This window comes from Bufo gargarizans, chromosome 2, assembly GCF_014858855.1.
Source record: "Bufo gargarizans isolate SCDJY-AF-19 chromosome 2, ASM1485885v1, whole genome shotgun sequence".
NCBI lineage: Eukaryota > Metazoa > Chordata > Amphibia > Anura > Bufonidae > Bufo > Bufo gargarizans.
Window position 1 is genome coordinate 564,699,972 of NC_058081.1, and position 22,192 is coordinate 564,722,163.

At 42.7% G+C, this 22,192-nt stretch overlaps 1 protein-coding gene across 1 annotated transcript; it reads left to right on the forward strand.

Moving 5' to 3' along the window:
• The first annotated feature begins 4,757 nt into the window (after window positions 1-4,757).
• On the forward strand, window positions 4,758-15,099 carry LOC122926151 (prolactin-like). The gene is made up of 4 exons (XM_044277530.1): window positions 4,758-4,898; window positions 11,828-11,935; window positions 13,781-13,942; window positions 14,917-15,099. Exons 1-4 carry the CDS (start codon window positions 4,758-4,760, stop codon window positions 15,097-15,099), a joined length of 594 nt encoding a protein of 197 aa, XP_044133465.1.
• The last annotated feature ends 7,093 nt before the right edge of the window (window positions 15,100-22,192 follow it).

The following is a 22,192-nucleotide window of genomic DNA, read 5'->3' on the forward strand; positions in this document are numbered from 1 at the left end:
TTTTCCTTACCACCAGCTCCTGTCATCATGGACGGTACTTTGGAATTTCAGATTGCCAAGATAATTGACTCTTGAGTTCTCTGTAGATATCTTCAGTATCTTGTTCACTTGAAGGGTTATGGACCAGAGGAGAGGATGTGGGTACCAGCATCCGACTGTGAATGACAGTCGTTTGGTGAAAGCTTTTCACAGGTCTCACCCAGATAAGGTCGGTCCTGGGTGCCCAGAGGTCACCCGTAAAGGGGTGGTGGTACTGTCACGGACATTCCTGTGACAGGTCCCATGAGATCAGTGAGACTGGCAACACGTGGTTTGATCTGACAGGTTCCTTGTGGATCAATTCATGCTTGTGTTGTTTCTGGTGATGGCCACACCCCTCGCCTCAGGTGTTGCTTATGTGGTCATTTATCCTTCCCTATTTATTGTGGCTTCCCCTGCCATGCTGTGCGGTTTACAGCTTCTGTCTGGTTTTGGATTGCTGGTGTTTGGATCTCGGCAGAGTTCCTGTGCTTCCATTGCTATTTGAAATCTTCTTCCCCTTTTGTTGATTGTTTGGGTATCTTGTTTTGCTCTTTTCCCAGTCATTTGTGTTTAGGCCTGAGGGAGACTCCTGTTCGTCCTACCGTTTGGAGGAACAGGTTTTCTCTTGTCCTGACATTAGTTCCAGGGTGAATTAGGTTCCTGTGTATAAACTCACCTTCCTCTGGGGTCAGTTCATATTTACAGTCAGTCAGGACTTTGACTAGGGTTTCTCTAGGAGGTGACCAGCTCCTTTCCCTAGTTTCCAGGCCTTTTCCCCTCACCCCTTCCTCCTACGTTCAGGGTGGGTTTTTCTCCCACACCAAAATATGACAACATGCTAAGTTCCATGCTTCAGCTGCCTCCTGTGATAAAGAAGAGAGCTGCTGCCTGAAAGGACATGCCCCCTAAGCTGCCAGGTTGAAATAGATGCAGCAGAGCAATTGGAGCAGTGAATGTGGAGATCTTTGGATCCATGTGAAGAACAGGACTGGTACTGAGTTTGTTAAAAATAAAAGATGATATACTATATAATGTTGGATTTTCATTTTTTGATCATGGGATAACAGCTTTACAGTAGCTGTCTGGTTTAGAAAGCCCATTTTCAGATTCTTTCGGAACTGCCTGTTAACAGTGGGCAGTGGGGATTTTGATGTCCCTCACCACCAGTCACTGTAAAGCAGCTACAAAGAGTATCACTCCCTCTGAAGGATCCAACACATTCATACATTACACTGACAGATTTAAACCACCACTGTGTAATTCTTCATTTTCTCTGTGGTGGCGCTACAGCAGAGTTGAATAATTGCTGCCAGGTTTTCCCACAGATCACGTTTGATTGATGGGGTCCTAAAAGTGTGAAGCCTTGCAATCAGCTTAGTTTTAAGGGAACCTTCTAAGGAAATGGGAATTCCAAAGTGGCGAACCCCTTTAAGTGCTGTAGGTATCCACTGCTAGTACCCATCACCATTTTGATAAGTAACTATTAAAACATCTTAAAAGTTAAGTGCATCTACATAAATACATTGAGATATATCTGCTATGATCTAATTATACACCTATACTGTAGAAAATACAGTAAAAGTTCACACCATATGTAATATGTAAATTGAACCAGAGAAGTTGTCATTACAGATGCATTTGTGCAAATCCACTGTACTTAGAAGAAAATTAATGAAACTGGAGTAAGTAAAGATGATACCAGTAACCCCCGCCTGGCTCCTCTCCTAAATATGGATGTTGGGAAAATGAAGATTTCATGTTTCTGATTAATATGGTTACCATTTCTAATGTCATTGGGGGCACCAAAGTGGTGGGAAGATGGAAGGTATAAAAGTCAGTGCTGCTATTCCACTGGACATGAGCAGGTAAGCCTAACTTTAGATGAAGATTGATCTGACCATGACTACCACCAAAGGAGCTTCTTTTCCAGGTATGATTAATTTATAGCACCCAGCCTTGTTCTAGGCTCAGCTCTGAGGGAAGTTTTGGACTTTCAGTTTTTAATCACCTGATAGGTCATTGGAGTTAATATTATAACCCTAGTAGACGGGTTGTCCAGGATCAGAAAAATTTAGCTGCATGTTTTTCTAATCTTGTACAACTTCCTTCAATATACCAAATGTGAATAATTACTGAAATACAATTTTATTTTATCAAAATAGGTCTATTCTGTGTTGATTAGTATCTTAAATATATTTAAATTGGTTGGAGCTCTTTCTCTAAGTGGAGCTTGCTGCATACAGATTTATAATAGCGTTTAAAGAGAACCTGTCACATTGAATATGCAGTATTTGCCAGCAGCACGTTATAGAGCACGAGGAGCTGAGCAGATTTATATATGGTTCTGTAGGTAAAGATTCAGCAAAACTTGAAATTTTTTATTTTATTTTTTTACTTAAATCCCTTCTCACTCTGGGCTTGGGAGTCAAGAATAATCTTATAGGGAATCACTATGATATTCCCCCAATGTCTGAGAGGTGTGGGTTTCCACCTCTGGGACCCGCACCTATCTTTCAAACAGAGCCCACAAAGAGCAGGAGAGCAGATGGGGCATGAGTGGCCACCCTCCATTCACTTCTATGGGACTTCCGAAAATAGCTGAGCACGCCACTCGGCTATTTCAGCACTCCCACAGAAATTAATGGAGGGCAGGCGCGTGTGCACAGTCCACTCTCCTCTTTGTGGGCTCCGTTTTAGGGCCTAGCAGTATGCCCAAAACGTATGAGATGGGCCAACCCCTTTAATTCTATCAACAAATTTGGTGCTATGTATTAAAAAATTAAAAAACAACCCCAACCCCAATATATTATTATGTTGGACCTAAAAATGACTCGGTGTTCAAAGATGGACAATAAACTTTTATCGTAAAGTAGCTGTGCAATATGGAGGGGTTTTGGCAAAAAAAAAAAACCCTGCTGGACCTGCAAAAGGAAGATTACTTACTTGCTTCCTGGTGTCGGCTCCCCATTCCTTCTTCTCCCGGCACTGGGCTCTGTCGATCTCAACATCTGATTAGACATCTCCACAGCCAATCACTGGCCTTGGTGATGTCCGTCTACTCTTGCGTCATGACAAATAATCACATGACGCAAGAGAATTTGGACACTGCCACGGCCAGTAATTGGCTGCAACGATGTCAAACCAGATGTTAACATCGCTGGAGCCCAGTGGAGCATCACAGGCCTGCAGGAGGAGAAGCTGGGAGCTGGCGTGGGAAGCAGGTAAGTCATCTTCCCTTTGCAGGGTTTGCCAAAATCTCTATCTTGCACAACCCCTTTTAAGGGGTTTTCTGAGACTGGGAACCCCTGTTAAAGACTTTGTCATTGGCACCTGTCATAGGCACCCTGGTTCAAGCACTGAGCTCCCTTTGGCTCAATTTACAGTCCCTCCTGGACCGGAAGTGCAACATGTTGTCTAAATGCACTTCACTACTGCTGGCCAATAAAAGGCTACAGTGGTGGCAACGGTCATGTGTTGTAACTGATGACACCACCTATGAGGTCACTGAGTGTCCGGGAGTGGTCACGTGCATGTAAATGACATGTCACACTTCTGGCCCAGTAGGGACCGGAATCAGACAAGAAGGGATGGGAGCTCAACTCTGGAATGCCTATGACTAGTGTTGAGCGAATTGAGCTTCGGCTCCTAGATCCGAAGTCAATTCACTCCAAACTTGGTTTTAATGCTGTAACCAGTCTTAGTACAGCATTAAAACAAATGGGCTCCAGCGAGGCGAAGTGAGTTATCACCTAAGTCTCGCAAGACTTCTGTGAATAACTTTGGCCATCGATTTTTAAACCTTAAAACCATTCAAAAACATCCAAAGTCGGCTTCTGTACCAACTGGTACCTCAGTACCGAAGCCAACTTCGGATCCATGTTTTAAAATGGCTTTAAAAGTCAAATCCCGAAGTTATGTGAGACTTTGGTGATAACTCACTTCGCCTTGCCGGAGCCCATACATTTGAATGCTGTACGGGGATGGATATCTGTACAGCATTCAAAGAAGTTTTGACCAAAGTGACTTTGGATCTGTGATCCGAAGCTCACTTCGCTTAACACTATATGACAGATGAGATTTTATTTATATTTTTTTACTTTTTCACTCTAACAGGCCATCTCAACGGTGGTTCCTCATCTAAATGAAAAGGACTAATATAAATGGAATAAATAAGGCACATCACCTTTGTAACACATTTTTTTTTACTATCTTTTTTTAAATTAATTGTATAACTGTACTGTACAGTATCTGAAAATAACTCCTATTGCTACATGAAAACTGTCAACAAGCAGGCTGGCTGCTCGTGGCTCTTATAGATTGTATCTTTCCTCAGTACATAGTGGTGAAGATGTGCTGCTATATTATGCCATAGATTATTCCTCCGTTAATGGCATTACAGTCCAGACCATAAATTATTAAATATCTGAACTGCTTTATTATCGTATGAATAGATGCTTTATGCAAGTCCTGGGTTTATGATTTGCACCACAGCAGTAATTAAAGTGTTAATGAGTCAATCTACCCACAACCTAGTTAGGTCCCTACTGTACATTCTTTAAAGTGCTAAATAGAGGAAAAAATAAGCACAGTAAGGTCTCAGCAGCAGCATACCTACCTCTTGACAGTTTCCAGGGTAATTTCATTTCATAATGATCAAACTTTATATTTGGCTAATTTTGTTGTATTTATACAGGAAAGCTGCTGCTTGTGGCTTTTGGTATTGAATATGTGCCTGAATGAAGGGGTTGGTCTTCTCTAGTCCAATCTGCACCCCAGGGAGTTTCCAATGTCAGGTTCTGCTCAGTGATCTTTTTGACAGAGCAATCAGACTTTCACATTATATCCATTCTCTATCCACAGAGATGTTTGAGGACATTGTAAGTATTGGAGAGCCCTGTGACTACTTTCTTGTGTTGCAGCTATGGTGGGAAAGCAATATGGGTGACATGCAAAATGTGGACTTGGTCTACATTAGTTCTTTTACCAACAGCCATTTCAGTATTCTTACCTTTTCAGATAATACTTTCTATTAAAGTGCTAATTCTCCAAACACTGTAGGAACGTAAAATGAATCTGTCAACAGGAAATTCACTGATAAACCAGGCACAGTGCCTTGTAAGGCTAGCTAAGCTGAAGGTAATGATGCCTTTTACTTAGTCATCCCTTGCTTCAATCTGGAGGAAAAAGTACTTTTAATTCATATTCAAATGAGAAGTTAAGTGCACTGAGGGTGAGCCTAAGCCACTCTGTGCAACCTTGCTCTTCCTGCTTCCTCTGCTATTGGTTACAATAGAGAATCACAGCTAATGTCAGTTCCGTAATTATTTCAGAGTACTCACAATTAAATGGATCATTGCGGGGTTCGGTGTTACTTGTGACGTCCCATGTGTTATGGTACACTCTGCTTCTCTTACCCCCGCTCAATTCCTACAGTGGTGAGTATCATAGGTATACTGCTAATCCCCACTGTATCTGCCTCAGTCTCGGGGTTCCACGTGTGTGGTACAGCCTTTCTGTTTGCGCCTGATTTTGGCGTCCCACAGTGCTTGGTCGCTCCTGACGTATGTGGTCCCTACAGACTGGACAGTAGCAATAGGTCTTTTCCCAATTTCTGCCGGCAAAATGTCAATTTTCAATGGTGCTTCTTAAAAGTGCAATATACATGGGTACTTGGAAGCTGCGGTTATTTACCAGATGCATTTCAAAGTCTTTTGCAACTGACTTCTTCCTCAGTGGTTATGCAGCTTCAAATCCAGTACCCTTATATACCCTACTGCCCTCCTATTACCGTATAATCCAAACTGTGGATCGGAATGGTGTCGCTTGTCGCAATTCTCATTATAATACAAATGTATGAATAAAATTCTATATGTATACTCCTAAAAGTTCATGATGAAGAATCCATGAATTGACTATGCGATTAATGTGCAGTTCCCATGGGTCTTTCTAGAATGGGTGCGTTTTCTATAACATACAATAATATTCTATATCACCATATACTGTTTCAGTTCGATAGTCGTAACATTTTTATAGGAAAAATATTATTTATTTCAACTAATTGATTTAACGTGCAACCCCGCTGATGTGATTTATATAGTGCAATGTATGTGCAAAAAAACAATATGTGGGCAGGACTAAAAACATTAAAAAAAAGAGAATCGCTGAACATCTAGCCAACATCAAGAAAGGGTACACCAACTATTCATTGTCAAATCACTTCAAACAATGTCATAACCAAAAGAGTTTTGCAGCAATCGAAAAAGTGGAAAGACAGTGGAGAGGTGGGGATCACATCAGTAGGATGTCTAGAATTGAATCAAGACGAATCTTTGAGTTCAACACTCTATTGCCCGAAGGCCTTAAAGGGCTTCTGTCAGCCCACTAAACAGTTTTTTTTTGTTTAATAATAATCCCTATACTGCGAGCTCTGCATACATAAGCTAAATAATAATTTTGGTTCAGTAGAATTTGATAAAAAGCTATTTTTATAATATGTAAATTACCTTGCTACCAGCAAGTAGGGCGGCTACTTGCTGGTAGCAGCCGCATCCTCCGATCCTAATGACGCCCCCTCCGCATTGTGATTGACAGGGCCAGGGAACGGAATCGTTCTCTGCTGGCCCTGTTTAAACTTCAAATCTCGCGCCTGCGCCGTACCTGTCTTTAATCGGCGCAGGCGCACTGAGAGGTGGCCGCTCTATCCTCAATGCGCCTGCGCCGGGTGTAGATGTGACGTCATCAGCGCAGGCGCATTGAGGATAGAGCGGCCGCCTCTCAGTGCGCCTGCGCCGATTAAAGACAGGTACGGCGCAGGCGCGAGATTTGGAATTCAAACAGGGCCAGCAGAGAACGATTCCGTTCCCTGGCCCTGTCAATCACAATGCGGAGGGGGACGTCATTAGGATCGGAGGATGCGGCTGCTACCAGCAAGTAGCCGCCCCACTTGCTGGTAGCAAGGTAATTTACATATTATAAAAATAGCTTTTTATCAAATTCTACTGAACCAAAATGATTATTTAGCTTATGTATGCAGAGCTCGCAGTATAGGGATTATTATTAAACAAAAAAAAAAAAAGGTTTAGTGGGCTGACAGAAGCCCTTTAATGCAGAGATTGAACTATTTGAATTTCTGTTGATCCTGTAAATAACAAAGGGTGGATGCCCTCCACTGACGTGGGATAGGAGCTTGTTGTTATTCTAACACTCAGATTTCGCCTTGGTGGGAGGCTCCCACCCATTATCCTACTATATTCTACTATTTCCAAGAATGAGGGAAAACTGTGCGGTTGATTGAGAAAAGTGTACAGAAGAGGTTGCATACAAACGTCATTTTCAAAATGGCTAATATGAGATGTAGAAGGGGGTATTAGAACCATTGTTGCAATAGTATATTCTATTGGAACTATGATATTTTAAAATAAAATATATGGAAAATTAAAAATATAAAAATACAACATATTGGAAATAGTTGAAATAAATATTTTTCCTATAAAAATATTATGAACATCGAACTGAAACAGTATATGGTGATATGGAATATTATTGTATGTTATAGATAGAAAACACACCCATTCTAGAAAGACCCATGGGAACTGCACATTAATCGCATAGTCAATTCATGGATTCTTCATCATAAATTCTATATGTATACTCATAAAAGTTTAATACATACATTTTTTGTGTCTGATGCTTGTGTATTAGAGGGGAATATATTATAATGAGGATTTGTTAAGACAAGTGACACCATTCCGATCCACAGTTTGGATTATACCGTAATAGGAGGGCAGGAGGGTATATAAGGGTACTGGATTTGAAGCTGCTTAACTACTGAGGAAGAAGTCCATTGCAAAAGACTTCGAAGCGCTTCTGGTAAATAACCGCAGCTTCCAAGTAGCCATGTATATTGCGCTTTAAAGATGCACCATTGAAAATTGACATCTTACCAGCAGAAATTGGGAAAATACCTATTGCTACTGTCCAGTCTATAACCCGGGACCACGCACGTGGAACGCCAAATCAGGCACAAACAGAAAGGCTGTACCACACACGTGGGAGCCGAGACCGAGGCAGATACAGCGGGAATTAGCAGCATACCTATGACACTCACTACTGTAGAAATCGAGCAGAGGGAAGAGAAGCAGAGTGTACATGTGGGACGTCACAAGTAACACCGAACCCCGCAGCGATCCATTTAATTGCGAGTACTCTGAAATAATTACGGAACTGACATTAGCTGTGATTCGATTATGTAACCACAGTAGGAGGATATCCAAGTAACATATCCCATATACAAGTTAAATACAGTGAGGAACAGAAGTATTTTAACACCCTGCGATTATGCAGGTTCGCCCACTTAGAAATCATGGAGGGGTCTGAAATTCACATTGTAAGTGCATTCCCACTCAGACAGAATAAAAAATAATAATAATTCAGGAAATCACATTGTATGATTTTTTAATAATTTGTCTTGCACTGCTGAACATAAGTATTTGAACACATGAGAAAATCAATGTTAATATTTGGTACAGAAAACCTTTGTTTGCAATTACAGAGGTCAAACGTTTCCTGTAGTTCTTGACCAAGTATGCACACACTGCAACAGGGATTTTGGTCCACTCCTCCACACAGATCTCCTCTAGATCTGTCAGGTTTCAGGGCTGTCGCTGAGCAACACAGAGTTTCAGCTCCCTCCAAAGATGTTCTATTGGCTTTAGGTCTGGAGACTGGCTAGGCCACTCCAGAACCTTGATATGCTTCTTACAGAGCTACTCCTTGGTTATCCTGGCTGTGTGCTTCAGGGCGTTGTCATGTTGGAAGACCCAGCCACAACCCATCTTCAATGCTCTGACTGAAGGAAGGAGGTTGTTGCTCAAAATCTCACAATAAATGGCCCCATTCATCTTCTCCTTAATATAGTACAGTCGTCCTGTCCCCTTTGCAGAAAAGGACCCCCACAAGTATGATGTTACCACCGCCATGCTTCACATTAGGGATGGTGTTCTTGGGATGCAACTCATTATTTTTCCTCCAAACATGACAAGTGAAGTTTAGACCAAAACGTTCTACTTTGGTCTCATCTGACCTCATAACTTTCTCCCATGCCGCCTCTGGATCGTCCAGATGGTCATTGGCGAACTTCAGACGGGCCTGGACATGTGATGACTTGAGCAGGGGAACCTTCCGTGCAATGCATGATTTGAAACCATGACGGCGTAGTGTTCTACCGACAGTGAACTTTGAAACTGTGGTTCCAGCTCTCTTCATTTCATTGACCAGCTCCTCCCTTGTAGTTCTGGGCAGATTCCTCACCTTTCTTCTCATCAGTGATATCCCACAAGGCGATATCTTGCATGGAGCCCCAGTCCGAGGTAAACTGACAGTCGTCTTTAGTCTCTTCCATTTTCTAACAATTGCTCCAACAGTTTATTTAATTTCACCAAGCTGCAATTGCCCCGTAGCCCTTTCCAGCCTTGTGGAGGTCCACAATTTTGTCTCTGGTGTCTTGACAGCTCTTTGGTCTTGCCCATGGTAGTAGTTGGTGTCTGACTGACTGTGGGGTGGACAGGGGTCTTTAAAGAGCTCAGACAGGTGCTACTAAGTTAGATTTATGAGTGGAGTAGAGGTGGACTTTTTAAAGGCACCGTAACAGGTCTTTGAGAGACAATTCTTGCTGTTTCTCAGGTGTTCAAATACTTATGTTCAGCAGTGCAAGACGAATACATTCTTTAAAAAATCATACAATGTGATTTCCAGAATTTTTTTTATTCTGTCTATCAGACAGGGAATGCACCTACAATGTGAATTTCAGACCCCTCCATGATTTCTAAGTCGGAGATCTTGAAAAAGCGCAGGGTGTTCAAATACTTCTGTTCCTCACTGGACAACAAGAATACTCTCTCAGCGCTGTGCTCCGGGAGGATATACGCAATATAGTGGACATGCAGAATAAAATAACAGGATATACACATTTTAATTGACATATCTCTATTGAATGTCGAAGGTTTCTGATATCTACTTGTTTAAAGTGGAATATTTTAACCGGACACAAATAATAAAGTGACTAATGAACGGATAACTAATCTACCTTTATGTGGATCAGAATGGTGTATTTGATACATGAAGTCAATGCTATAACTTAGACTGTTCAATCTCTGGGAATACTGCCATCTTAGTTACTACTCTGTAATCAATACAGATCGTGACCCTGCGGATGTTGAACAGAATAAGTATAAAATTTTAGGGTGGGTATTTAATTATTTTATTGTTTAATAATATTGTGAACCATTCTTAATCTTTATTTTATATGTAAATAAACGCCTATTTCTGGGAGATTCTGGATGGTGAGTGCCTACCTAGTTTATACAATTCCTTGTAGATATGCTCATCCTCCTGGTGAGAAGCAAAATTACTAACTAGTCCCTGAAGAAGACCAATGTGAAAATATGAACTTAGAAATAAATGGCTGAATAGAGTGTTTAAGGCTTGGCAGACAACTAAGGGATTTCTATTTCTGTGTAGTTTCTATGGTGAACAGCTCTTTAATTAAGCCTATTGAGATTGTCCTATTAGTGCATATAAATGGCACAGAGGGTGATATACCACCGAGGAGCCGAGAGCTGCTGGAAACTCAGCATGCCATGTAATACATAGTCGCTCATTTATGTGAATGGGCAAAGTGTGGTACTACATGTCTCCTGCAGTGGTCGCTACACGGTAGAAGTCTAGTTAAATGTTGCTTCCCCTGGAGGTTACAGCAGCCGGATTATCCATGAGGTTACAGCAGCTGGACCATCCTTAAAAAGTTGACCAAAAGGTTTGGCTGCACTATTCATATTGAAGAGGCATTTTACTATTTTATTTGACTGCTTTATGAAGGTTTAGAAAAATAGAAATGCGCAAAAGAGAACAGTCAAGACTTTTTACTATGAATATATAAACTCAGTGGAGGAGGGCAAATATTAATACCATTGCCTGTACAAACTTTGATTCGGCTTCTTCACCAAATTTCACAAAGAAATTAGCTTTGTGGCGAATTACTTCCTCACAAAGCGCATTTCTTTGTAATTAGCAGGCGCAATGACCCTAGGAAAATAAGAGCTTTCAGGAGCTAAAAAAAAAATTGAAATTACATAATACTCACCATATCCATTTGAGTGCGAAAAGGCCACTGTGGCCATCTTGATTGGAGATAATGCACGAAATCTCACACGGTGCCTGATGACATCATCACGCTGGCCAGTGCGGTGACGTTATACGTCACCGCGCACGAGATTTAGTGCGGGATCTTTAATCAAGATGGCTGCGGCGGCCTCTTCGTGCTCAAATGGATGAGGAGAGTTTGCATTTCACCCCTCCCCATTTCAGGGAAATTGATTCGTTACCACGAAGCACAAGGAAATTCGGCTTTGCAGGCAAATTTATTTTTCCCTGAAATTCAGATCAAAATTCACTTCATATAGTTTGATTCGCAGCAACCCTAAATATATTATCAGAAACAGAAGTTCCAGAATATGAGCAAATTACTTAGAAATATAGCAAGTGCCAACTGTTGTGCTGTGCCTAGTGTTCCGCACTAATGTTCTCAAGGGCACCATAGAACATATTTTTCATTTTACCGTTTACAAAACAAAGAAAGAAAGATGAAATGAGCACTTTATAGTTCCTTTAGGATTTAGTAAAAAATAAAAATAAAAATTACCAGTACAGTTTTCATCTAATTTATGTCTCATCAGTAAAAAGCAATGTTCTGTTCTTTGCAGTTTCTCTTATTAAGATCATAAATAAAGAACCATCATTTTTATTACAGGATCAACAATACTCTGAGGGGTGGCAGCTTATAATTAAAGCAATGAACAACTGTCATACCTCAACCCTAAATACTCCAGAGGACAAGGAGCAGACACTGCAGCTGACAGTAAGTACTCAGCAGTATTAAAGGACACTCCAGCAATAGCCATTGTATTCTAGGGTCAGGGCCCAAGCACACGGCTGTTTTAAGGATCTGAAAAACATGGTGGAGCCAGGCTATGGGCCCATATTTTACTTCTAATTTTATATGCATGCCAGAATATAGTATTCACGCCAAAATCTGCTAATAGTGGGAGTGGTTAATAAAGTGGTGTCAGGACCGCCACATTTATGAATGTGTTACCAGAGAAAAGGTGCAGATATAGGCGATGCTGTAGGCATACCCCAGACAAGCGTAAACTCATGAAAAGCCACTTGCTGTATGTGAACATGCAATTATAAAGTTGAAGGCTCCTGCAGAGCTGGCCATATTCAATCCTCGGTCATCAAAATTTAGCAAATCTGCACTAGGTCTTATTTATTATGTTCTGTATGACATTTGATGATTTTGGTCTCAACTTTCATCTCCAGCTCTAAAAGTTAGTTATGGCGCAAATTGCACAAAAATTGCTAAATCTCCCCCATTGTCTCACAAAACTACTATAAAAATGGCCATGAAGGTCCTGCAGTTCGTAAAGACTCAACGTGGTGCCATACAGGGTCCTAGCATTTACATAGTTAATATCTGGGAAACAAGAAATTGTTAGGGTAACGTCACCCCAGAAGTCCTGAAACATAGACTGCTGCATCTAAATCACACCCATGGTTAATATCTATATAGGTAGAGAAGTGTGTTAATGGACCAGTTTATTATTTAGTTATTTTATGCACTTTTATGGCGCTACTATATTTCGCTGCACTTCACAGACATTAGCATTAGGCTGTCCCCAATGGGGCTCACAATCTAAGGTCCCTATCAGTATGTCTTTGGAGTGTGGGAGGAAATCCACGCAAACATGGGGAGAACATACAAACTCCATGCAGATATTATCCTTGGTTGGATTCAAACCTAGGACCCAGCGCTGCCCCCTGATCCACATCAGTCACCTGTCTGAGAAGGAATTTGAGTAGCAGGGACAGCAGCAGTGGCAAATTTCTGGCAACCCCCAATCCACACACACTCGGCAGGACCTGTAAAGGGATGCTTACTTACCTGCTTCCGGGCACTGGCTCCCCCCTTCTCCTCCTTCCGGCCTGCGATGGTCCGCTGCTCTCCCTCGCTATAAACATCCGGTTTGTCATCACCCGCAGCCAATCAATAACCACAGCGGTGACTGGCTCCTCTTAAGTCATTAGAAGACATGCCAGTAACAGTGGCTGCAGAGATGTAAAACTGGACATTTTCAGCATCAAAGCCTCCCTATTCTTGCACAACCCCTTTAAAGAGATCTAATGTATGTTTCTTGTCCCAGAAAACCAGTATATTATTTGAATTTCAAGAGGTTGTCCAAGTCTTTTATATTGATTAGCCCAGTGTTTCCCAACTAGTGTGCCTCCAGCTGTTGCAAAGCTACAACTCCCAGCATGCCGCCACACAGTCAAAGAAACACTGGATTAGCCTAATCCTTAGGATAGATCATTATCAGATTGTTGGAGGCCGACTCCCAGCACCCCCATCAATCAGCTGACCTACAGTAGCTTCGTCCACTTTGTAGTGGTCAGAGCTGGTTCTAATGAATGGGAGGAACACTGCAGGTATCAGTTCCGGTCACTCCACAGTGTACAGAGCTACTGCACAACAGCTGATCCCCAACAATCTGATATTGGTGGCCTATCCTAGGACTAGGCCATCAATATAGACGTCCCCCAAAAAACTTTAGATACATTGCTGTAAGATTTATGTGCATATATTTGCCGATTCAATGTGTTCTCTTATGTATGCACATATTATTATCTTGTATTGGTTCAACAGCACGAAGACTTGATGAGCCTTGTAAATAAATTACTGCGTTCTTGGTCCCAACCTCTACAATACCTGTCTATGAGGGCCCCAAATAACATGCTGCAGAAGGTGAAAGAAGCTGAGGAATACACTAAGATTCTTCAAGGAGGAGTAGACAGGATCTCTGGAAGAGTAAGCACTATTATTAACACACCTGCATTTAGGATATTATAGTGGACAATGGTGAAACAGTAGTAACAAAAGTAGAATTGGCTGTAGATGTAGGCAAATCTTACACACTTGGTGTGAATTTAGAGGAACTGTGTTGTTAAAGGTGGCGTTCAGCCCCAAAAAATAATTTAGAAGAAGAAGCTGAAAAATGAAGGGGGGGTTGGAGGGGGAGAAAATAAAAATAAATCATATTCACCTCACCAATCCCTGATGCTCCCATTTCAAAACTTCAGCCAATCACTGGCCACAGGGGTGACCTGTCTCAGCCAGCGATTGGCTGAGTGGTCATTTCCTTTGTATCAAGAAACACCAGCGGCCACCTGGGAAGCTTGGGAACAACTGAGGGGATAGGTGAGCAGAATCGGATTGCTTTCTTTTACAGCATTCTGAGCCTTTTTGAAATACTTTTTATTGCCCAATCAACCCTCGTAACCTACACATTTATTTTTGGAATGTGGAAGAAAACCTGTGCTAACAGTCCATGCAGATGTTGACCCTGATCAGATTCAGAATTACTGCCAGACAAAAGGGTAAAATACAAAAACAACATTTTATTAACGTTCTAGTACAGTAATAAAATTTAGTTGTTTTGCTTAATTTTACCTTTTTTTTTTTAAGGCAGTGAAGTTACATTATATAATGACGGCACATTATTTGATCTTTTACGGTTAGACCTGATCAGATTCAGACCCAGGACCTCAGTACTAGCAAAGCAACAAGGCCAGCCTACGAGCCACACTGCTCATCCATGCTTCAGAATATGGTCTATAGTATATTTATTTAATATAATACCTAAAAACCTTTTAGGAAATCTACGAAACCCGATTTTCTGGAAGCGGCAGTAATCTTAAATATGGAAAAAATAAAAATGTGAGATTAGCCTGGGTGGTACACATCAACAGATATATATATATCTAACCCGCTGTTTATTTCAGATGCTGACTGATCTAGAAGACTACTACCCTCAGTGGTTTGGCCCTGTCAATGTTACAGTTCCACAAGGAGATTCCTACCTGTTCTCCATGTACCACTTGCTGCACTGTTTCCGCAGGGACTCGCACAAGATTGACAGTTACTTAAAGATCCTCCGATGTCGCATGCTACATGCCAATTGTTAGGGATGAGTCTACTTGAAATTATATGAAACTTTATTTCTGCTGCCTCAAAGTAAACACTACTAAACAAAAACAAATACCAATGAGGGGTTTCTACCACCAGAAATACTGTTATGTAGCTGACTGACTAGCGATGCGCTAATGTCAGCACTACATAACAGTATGTTTTTTACCTTTCTCCCTGCAGCCATTTTGGTTAAAAAAAAGCACATTTATAATATGCTAATGAGCCTCTAGGCGCTATGTGGGCGTAAAATCAGCACCTAGAGGCTCCGTCTACTCACTCTTTATCCCACCCAGGTCCCCTGTTCTGCCTGCCCCGCTCCTCTTGATTGATGTGATGGTTCGCAGCAGCGTTGACAAAATCACGCGTCTGCGCCGTTCACTTCGGTCTTCGGCGCAGTGAATGAATGATGTGCTCCTGGTGCCGGATTCCTCACTGCACCTACGCCGACTACGTCACAGTGAGGAAGCCGGCACCAGGAGAGGTAGGACCGCTTTGCCCATGCTGCGGACTGCAAACCATGGGTCCACAAAAACTGGGCACTGGCACTCCGCATCTTTGACTTCAATAGGTCCGCCATCCGCAAGATGCGGTGAAAGATTAGATATGTTCTATCTTTTGCGGCATGGGGGCACAGACCCAGAAGCATGTGGAAGGGCTACCACGTGTTTTTGGGTCCTATCTTTCGCTGCACACATTGAAGTCAAAGGCTCTGCAGCGTGATGCAGATTGTGGGTTTCCTAAAGCAAGGTCACATTTTATATGTATTAAAAAAAAATATCTGCTTTCAGTATATGGTGTTAAATATTATATACAACAGGTAAGCTACACAAGATCATAGCAGCTGTCCGTAGGGCTATACTGCCCCTCATTTTATCAATGAGATCAACTTATTAACGTTCTGGTACATGGTGAATCCGATTCGGAGTATCATTGGGGTCCTAGACATCAGACTACACCAATAAGGAGGCAATGTCTTACAAAGCATTCCGAAAGTCTTCAGACTCACTTTGTTCGCATTATGTTATGTTGCAGCCCCCCCCCCCCCCCCCCCCCATCCAATCTGAACGGAATACCCCATAATAAGAAAGTGAAAACAGAATGGTGGACCTTTAATAATGCCTTTATGCTACGATTGTTGCATAAAGTTGCACATTATGGTGCAGGCCATATTTGCGACTTTTTAAGCTTCTTGCCAGTGTTCCAAAGTGGCAACAAAAGGGACGGGGCTTAGTGGGAGAGGAGAGGCTTCACTCCTCTCGCCAGATTTTCTATAACTTACCCCAGAAACTGGCATAAGTCACAGCTCAAGTATGTTGCCAGCTCCTAGCTGCCATGAAAAAAGCACTAGCTTATGTGCACTCACAGTGTCCCGGCCACCAAATAGGTGGGTACTTTTTACTATAGTGTGCAAGCACGACCATCACTGCTGGATTGTGGTCATAACCATGGAAACGAGCAGTGTATAATGTGATGCAAAAGTGAATCCAGCCAGCAAAGGAAGCAATATGTATAATCACAATACATTAATACTGTATTTTTCGCCCTATAAGACACACTTTTCCCCCCAAAAAGGGGCGTCTTATGGGGCGAATGCTGCCGTTTACACTGATACACTGCCGACCGCATGCTGCACAGCGAGGTTGGAGGTGTATCAGCAAGGAGGGAGGAGGGGCTGGGTGCCGGTATCTTGTTTTGTAATGGCAGCGGGGCCTAGTGCAGTCACTGTATTCTATTGCACCGGGCCCTGCCCACTGTACTAATCGTATCTAACTGCAGGCAACGTTTACTATAGAATATCTTCAATCCAGCAGCCTGTACTTACGTCCGTAGCAGGCAGGAGACTGGGCGGGTACTGGCAGCGTAACTCACTAGTCACGTGCCTGCTCCGCCCACTTTATGAATGAAGCAGGCAGTGCGGGCACGTGACGTAGCGAGTTACGCTGCCAGTGCCCACCCACCCAGCCTCCTACGGACGTAAGTACTGGATTGAAGATATTTTATAGTTAAACATTACCTGCAGTAAGATACGATTAGTACAGTGAGTGGGGCCCGGTGCAATAGAATACAATGACTGCACCGGGCCCCTCTGCCATTACAAAACTACTGTAGATGCCAGCCCCCACCCCCTGTATTGGGGGCATTCACAATACACAGGGACACTGTTATGAGTGGGGGGGGGTGGGGGTGATCTGAGGATGACACATAGCATAAGATGCTAGATGCCAGCCACGGTAGCCCCCATAGCAGTGCCAGGCCAGCCACGGATGCCCCCATAACAGTGCCAGGCCAGCCACGGATGCCCCCATAACAGTGCCAGGCCAGCCATGGATGCCCCCATAACAGTGCCAGGCCAGCCACGGATGCCCCCATAACAGTGCCAGGCCAGCCACGGATGCCCCCATAACAGTGCCAGGCCAGCCACGGATGCCCCCATAACAGTGCCAGGCCAGCCACGGATGCCCCCATAACAGTGCCAGCCACGGATGCCCCCATAACAGTGCCAGCCACGGATTCCCCCATAACAGTGCCAGCCACAGATCCCCCATAACAGTGCCAGCCACAGATCCCCCATAACAGTGCCAGCCACAGATCCCCCATAACAGTGCCAGCCACAGATCCCCCATAACAGTGTCTACTGTAGTGAACAGTTTAAGCAAAAGACAAACACAATGTGTTCCACCATGTTCTTCTAAGCTCTTATAGAAAAGAGAGGTAGTTGAGCAGAAGCTGCTGCCTTCTCCTTTGTGTGCTGATCTTCTGCTGAAGATAGGGCAGTGGGAGGATCATGGAAGGGGCATTTATTTTAAAACATGATTTCCCAGTACAGAAAAGAAGTAATTAATTATAACTTTTTGTGAATTGGGACATTTAAACTTGCTTTTTTTTTATTCCAATTTAAATTTAGTAGGAGTCGGAGTGTACTCCGTGACCTAATGATCTCTGTATATGACAAAACTGCATCAGTGATGAACCAGATGATTAATAGATGCATTTTAGTGTTCTTATCACAATGAGGCAAGTGTTAGATTTATTTTTCTTATTAAAATAAACCATTTGCAATAAGAAGCTTGTCGTTTGTCTTTGTTTTACATACTATCCAGAGGATAGATCATCAGTAGGGATGAGCGAATGGACTTCAGATGCTTCATCCAAAGTCGATTTGCATAAAACTTCTTTTTAATACTGTATGGAGTGGGCGCTCCGTAGAGTATTAAAATGTATTGGCTCCAATGAGCCAAATATATGTTGCAAAGTAATAACTTAATTATTACTGTAAAAAACCTTGATACCCAACTCTGGTTCGGTTCCAAGTGGTACCTTGGAACTGAACCAGAGTTTGGTACTTTGCGAAGTAATAACTTCGGCTCATTGGAGACAATACATTCTTAGGGTCTATTCACATGTCCGTATGTGTTTTGCAGATTCACAAAACACGGACACGGCAATGTGCGTTCCGCACTTTGCGGACTGCACATTGCCAGCACTCTCATAGAAAATGCCTTTTCTTGTCCGCAATTGCAGACAAGAATAGGACATGTTCTATTTTTTTGCGGAATGGAAGTGCAGATCCGCAAATGCGGACAGCACATTCCGGCCCCATTGAAAATGAATGGGTCTGCACCTGTTCCGCAAAATTGCAGAACGGATGCGGACGTGTGAATGGACCCTAATACTGTATGGAGTGCCCACACCATACAGTATTAAAACAAAGTTTTAAGCGAATCGACTTTGGATGAAGCATCCGAAGTCGATTCGCTCATGCCTAGTCATCAGTAAAAAAAAATAAAAAAATCTCAAAACCTCTTTTAAGTAAGGTGGACTTTAATTCTAGGGAATGGTATTGATGAGCACTGGGGTGAAGAAAAATTGCTTTATTAACCCCTTAGGGACACCTTAAGGACCAGGCCATTTTTTGCAAATCTGATCAGTGTCACTTTAAATGCTGATAACTTTAAAACGCTTTCACTTATCCAGGCCATTCTGAGATTTTTCGTCACATATTGTACTTCATGACACTGGTAAAATGAAGTAAAAAAAAATAATTTTTATTTATAAAAAAAATACAAAATTTACCATAAATTTGTAAAAAATAGCAAATTTCCAAGTTTCAATTTCTCTACTTCTATAATACATAGTAATACCTCCAAAAATAGTTATTACTTTACATTCCCCATATGTCTACTTCCTGTTTGGATCATTTTGGGAATAATATTTTATTTTTGGGGGATGTCACAAGGAAATTTTTCAGAAATTTTTAAAAACCCACTTTTCAGGGACCAGTTCAGGTCTGAAGTCACTTTGTGAGGCTTAGGCCTCATGCACACGACCGTTGAGTGCACCCGTGGCCGTTAGACGTTTTTTTCTGCGGCTCCATTGACTTTCAATGGGTCCGTTGAAAACTCGGCTTGTGCACCGTTTTTACACCGCGCCCGTGTTTCTAGGCCGTGAAAAAAATATAACCTGTCCTATTTTTTTCACGGGAAACGGGTCGCGGCCCCATTCAAGTGAATGGGGCCGTGAAAAACGCGGTTGCACACCCGTTTGTCATCCGCGTCCGCTTTATTTATTTTTATGGCATGGGCAAATTGTCTGGCCAAAACTTGTGGCAATAAAATTATAAAAAAAAAATAGACAGGAAGTTTTAGGTGACAGGATATGCTAATTTCTAGTCATCTGTGGTAAACAGCTTCTGTATGGTGAGGCAGCTATTGCAGCAGGTGCAAATACAGCCACAATGGGATGTTGAAAAACGTATTTCCCTCGTCCAGGAGAGGCCGGAGATTTGGGATACCCGGCATAATTCATATATTGACCGCCAAAAAAAGGATGCTTCGTGGGAGCAAGTGGCACGGAGCATGCGCCGAAGTGAATGGGCCAAGGCTGATAGCCGAGGCCGGGCCGAATTAGGTAAGTGTTATCAATGTAGTTGTGCTGTCCTTGCCCTCTGTGTGGCCCTAAGATGTAGTTGGAAATTCCCTGAGGGGACAATAGTGTTTTTGGGGTGGTCCAGCCTCCTTTTGCGGAAAGGACTGTAAATGGTTAGTAAATGAGGCGTCTAATTTTTCCCCTATATTAATTATTTACCTCACAATTGTCTTCTATGTCATTTCTAAACAGTGAAACAAACCAAAACCCACTGGGCAAATTGCCGCGACCAGTTCAGGCGGGAGATGACCAGCAAAGGCCGGAGTGGGGAGGGATCATCGCGTAAACGGGCCTATATATATACATTTTTTCCAAATGTTTCATATTTGCACACTTACGTTTGTTTGGACAAAGCGAAAGTTTCCCTGTTAAAAATGGATACAGTTCAGTGGTTCTATTACAGACCTATACTTTCGGTGTGGCAGCCATGTCAGAACTGACTACATCCTGCTTTTAAAGTACTGAAACTCCCAGCATGATAGAATAGCTGTAAGCTACTCGGTCCTGCTTGGAGTTGTAGTTGGCCATCAGCTGGTGTGCAACAGTTTCTAAATGCATGGTGTTGGTTGCCTACCTCAGTTTAGTGGTGGAGTCAAACCAGGGTCCACCGCTTTGGAGCTGAATGATGAGACGACACGTGAAGTGTGCAGATGTCGCCTCCCTTATCTGTTTTGTTTGTGTCAAAGCAATTTATTGTCCCTCCTGGAACATAGATGTTTTAAATTGGAACTTGAAAAGCAAATAGAGATGACACTTGCGCACTGCACGCATTATTTCCTCATACAGTAGATCATCGTGTTTGTCGGCTCCTAGTCACACACCAATGTTTATAAACGCTTTTCATATGCCTCCCATTTTAATGGGAGCCCGGACTAGGGTTTTTTTTATTTTAAATTTTCGGGCGACATGAGAATTGTACCATAGCGACATATTATCTAAATTTCTTTTAGTTTAGAAATGGGTACCCTTTACCTATTGGCATTGTAATTTATATAGCAGAATTGGTATTGCACCGAACCCCACATGGTTTCCTACCATTCCTCCTATAATCTGACTATAACCACATTCTAGGCAAAAGTGGAACGCTGAGGTTGCAACAACACTTGAGCAGCAGGATTACAACTAGGACTATCATCATGGTCAAGTGTGGCCTGGTACATGTTGTTTATCTGTAAATGTAGTTCTACTAGGTTCTAATTACATCTTGGATATTTACATGTTGGTAGCGGGGCACATGCAGATGAGTTGGCCTCAATTTCAGCACTGGTTTTGGTCCTTGAATGCGGAATCCTCTTCAGAGGCTGGACGGCTCCAAGCAGCAAACAATGTTTTCCCTTTTCCAAAACAATAGGCCTTTACCAGACTTAACCCATCAATAGATTCCAAATGTATTTGAAATGGGATTTCCACATTTCACATTGAAGTAGTTTTTTGATGAGTAAATTAAAATTTCAGATGTATGCTGCCTGTCCGTATATTTATTCTATTTGCACGGTTCGTTTGCGCCTAATATAATCAATGTGCTTTTGGAATGTGTAACTCTAATGATCTAATGTGTTTTTTGTATTCATTTTTTTTTACATACAGTACTGTGGACAGTCTGGATCCATCCCACGAGTCTGAATCGTCGGGCAGTGAAACCCCTGCAGTCTTTTCCCCACAGGCAAGTCCTGAACCAACCCCAGCTCAGGACCCGGAGGACTCCACGCAGGCCGAGGCCCCCCTAGCACTGGCCAGTCCACCCAGGATTGTCCAGCCTCAGCCCAGACGGCGCCGCCAAGTCCCTCCCTCTATCTCTGGGCCAGAGAGTCGGGAGGTTATTGATGCACGCGTCATCGATTTTCTGGCCCAGAGGAGGAGTGATGGCAAGGAGGAGAAGCTGTTGAGGGGACTGGGCCCGCTCCTGCATCAGGTTCCTACAAATGAACATCCGGACTGCGTGGCCTCCATAGCCATCGTCATCAAAATGTTCGCTTGCCCCAACAATGGGGACATCATTGGCCGATTAAATAACATGCGCATTGAGATTGAAAATGCAGGCCAGCAGCCCAATCCGGCCCCATACCAATTCCCTCTCCAACCCACCCAAGGCCCTTCTTATGCCCCCCCTCAACAGTACCTTCCACCTCAGGGGCCAAGTCATTCTGTGGGGCAGCCCCTTTA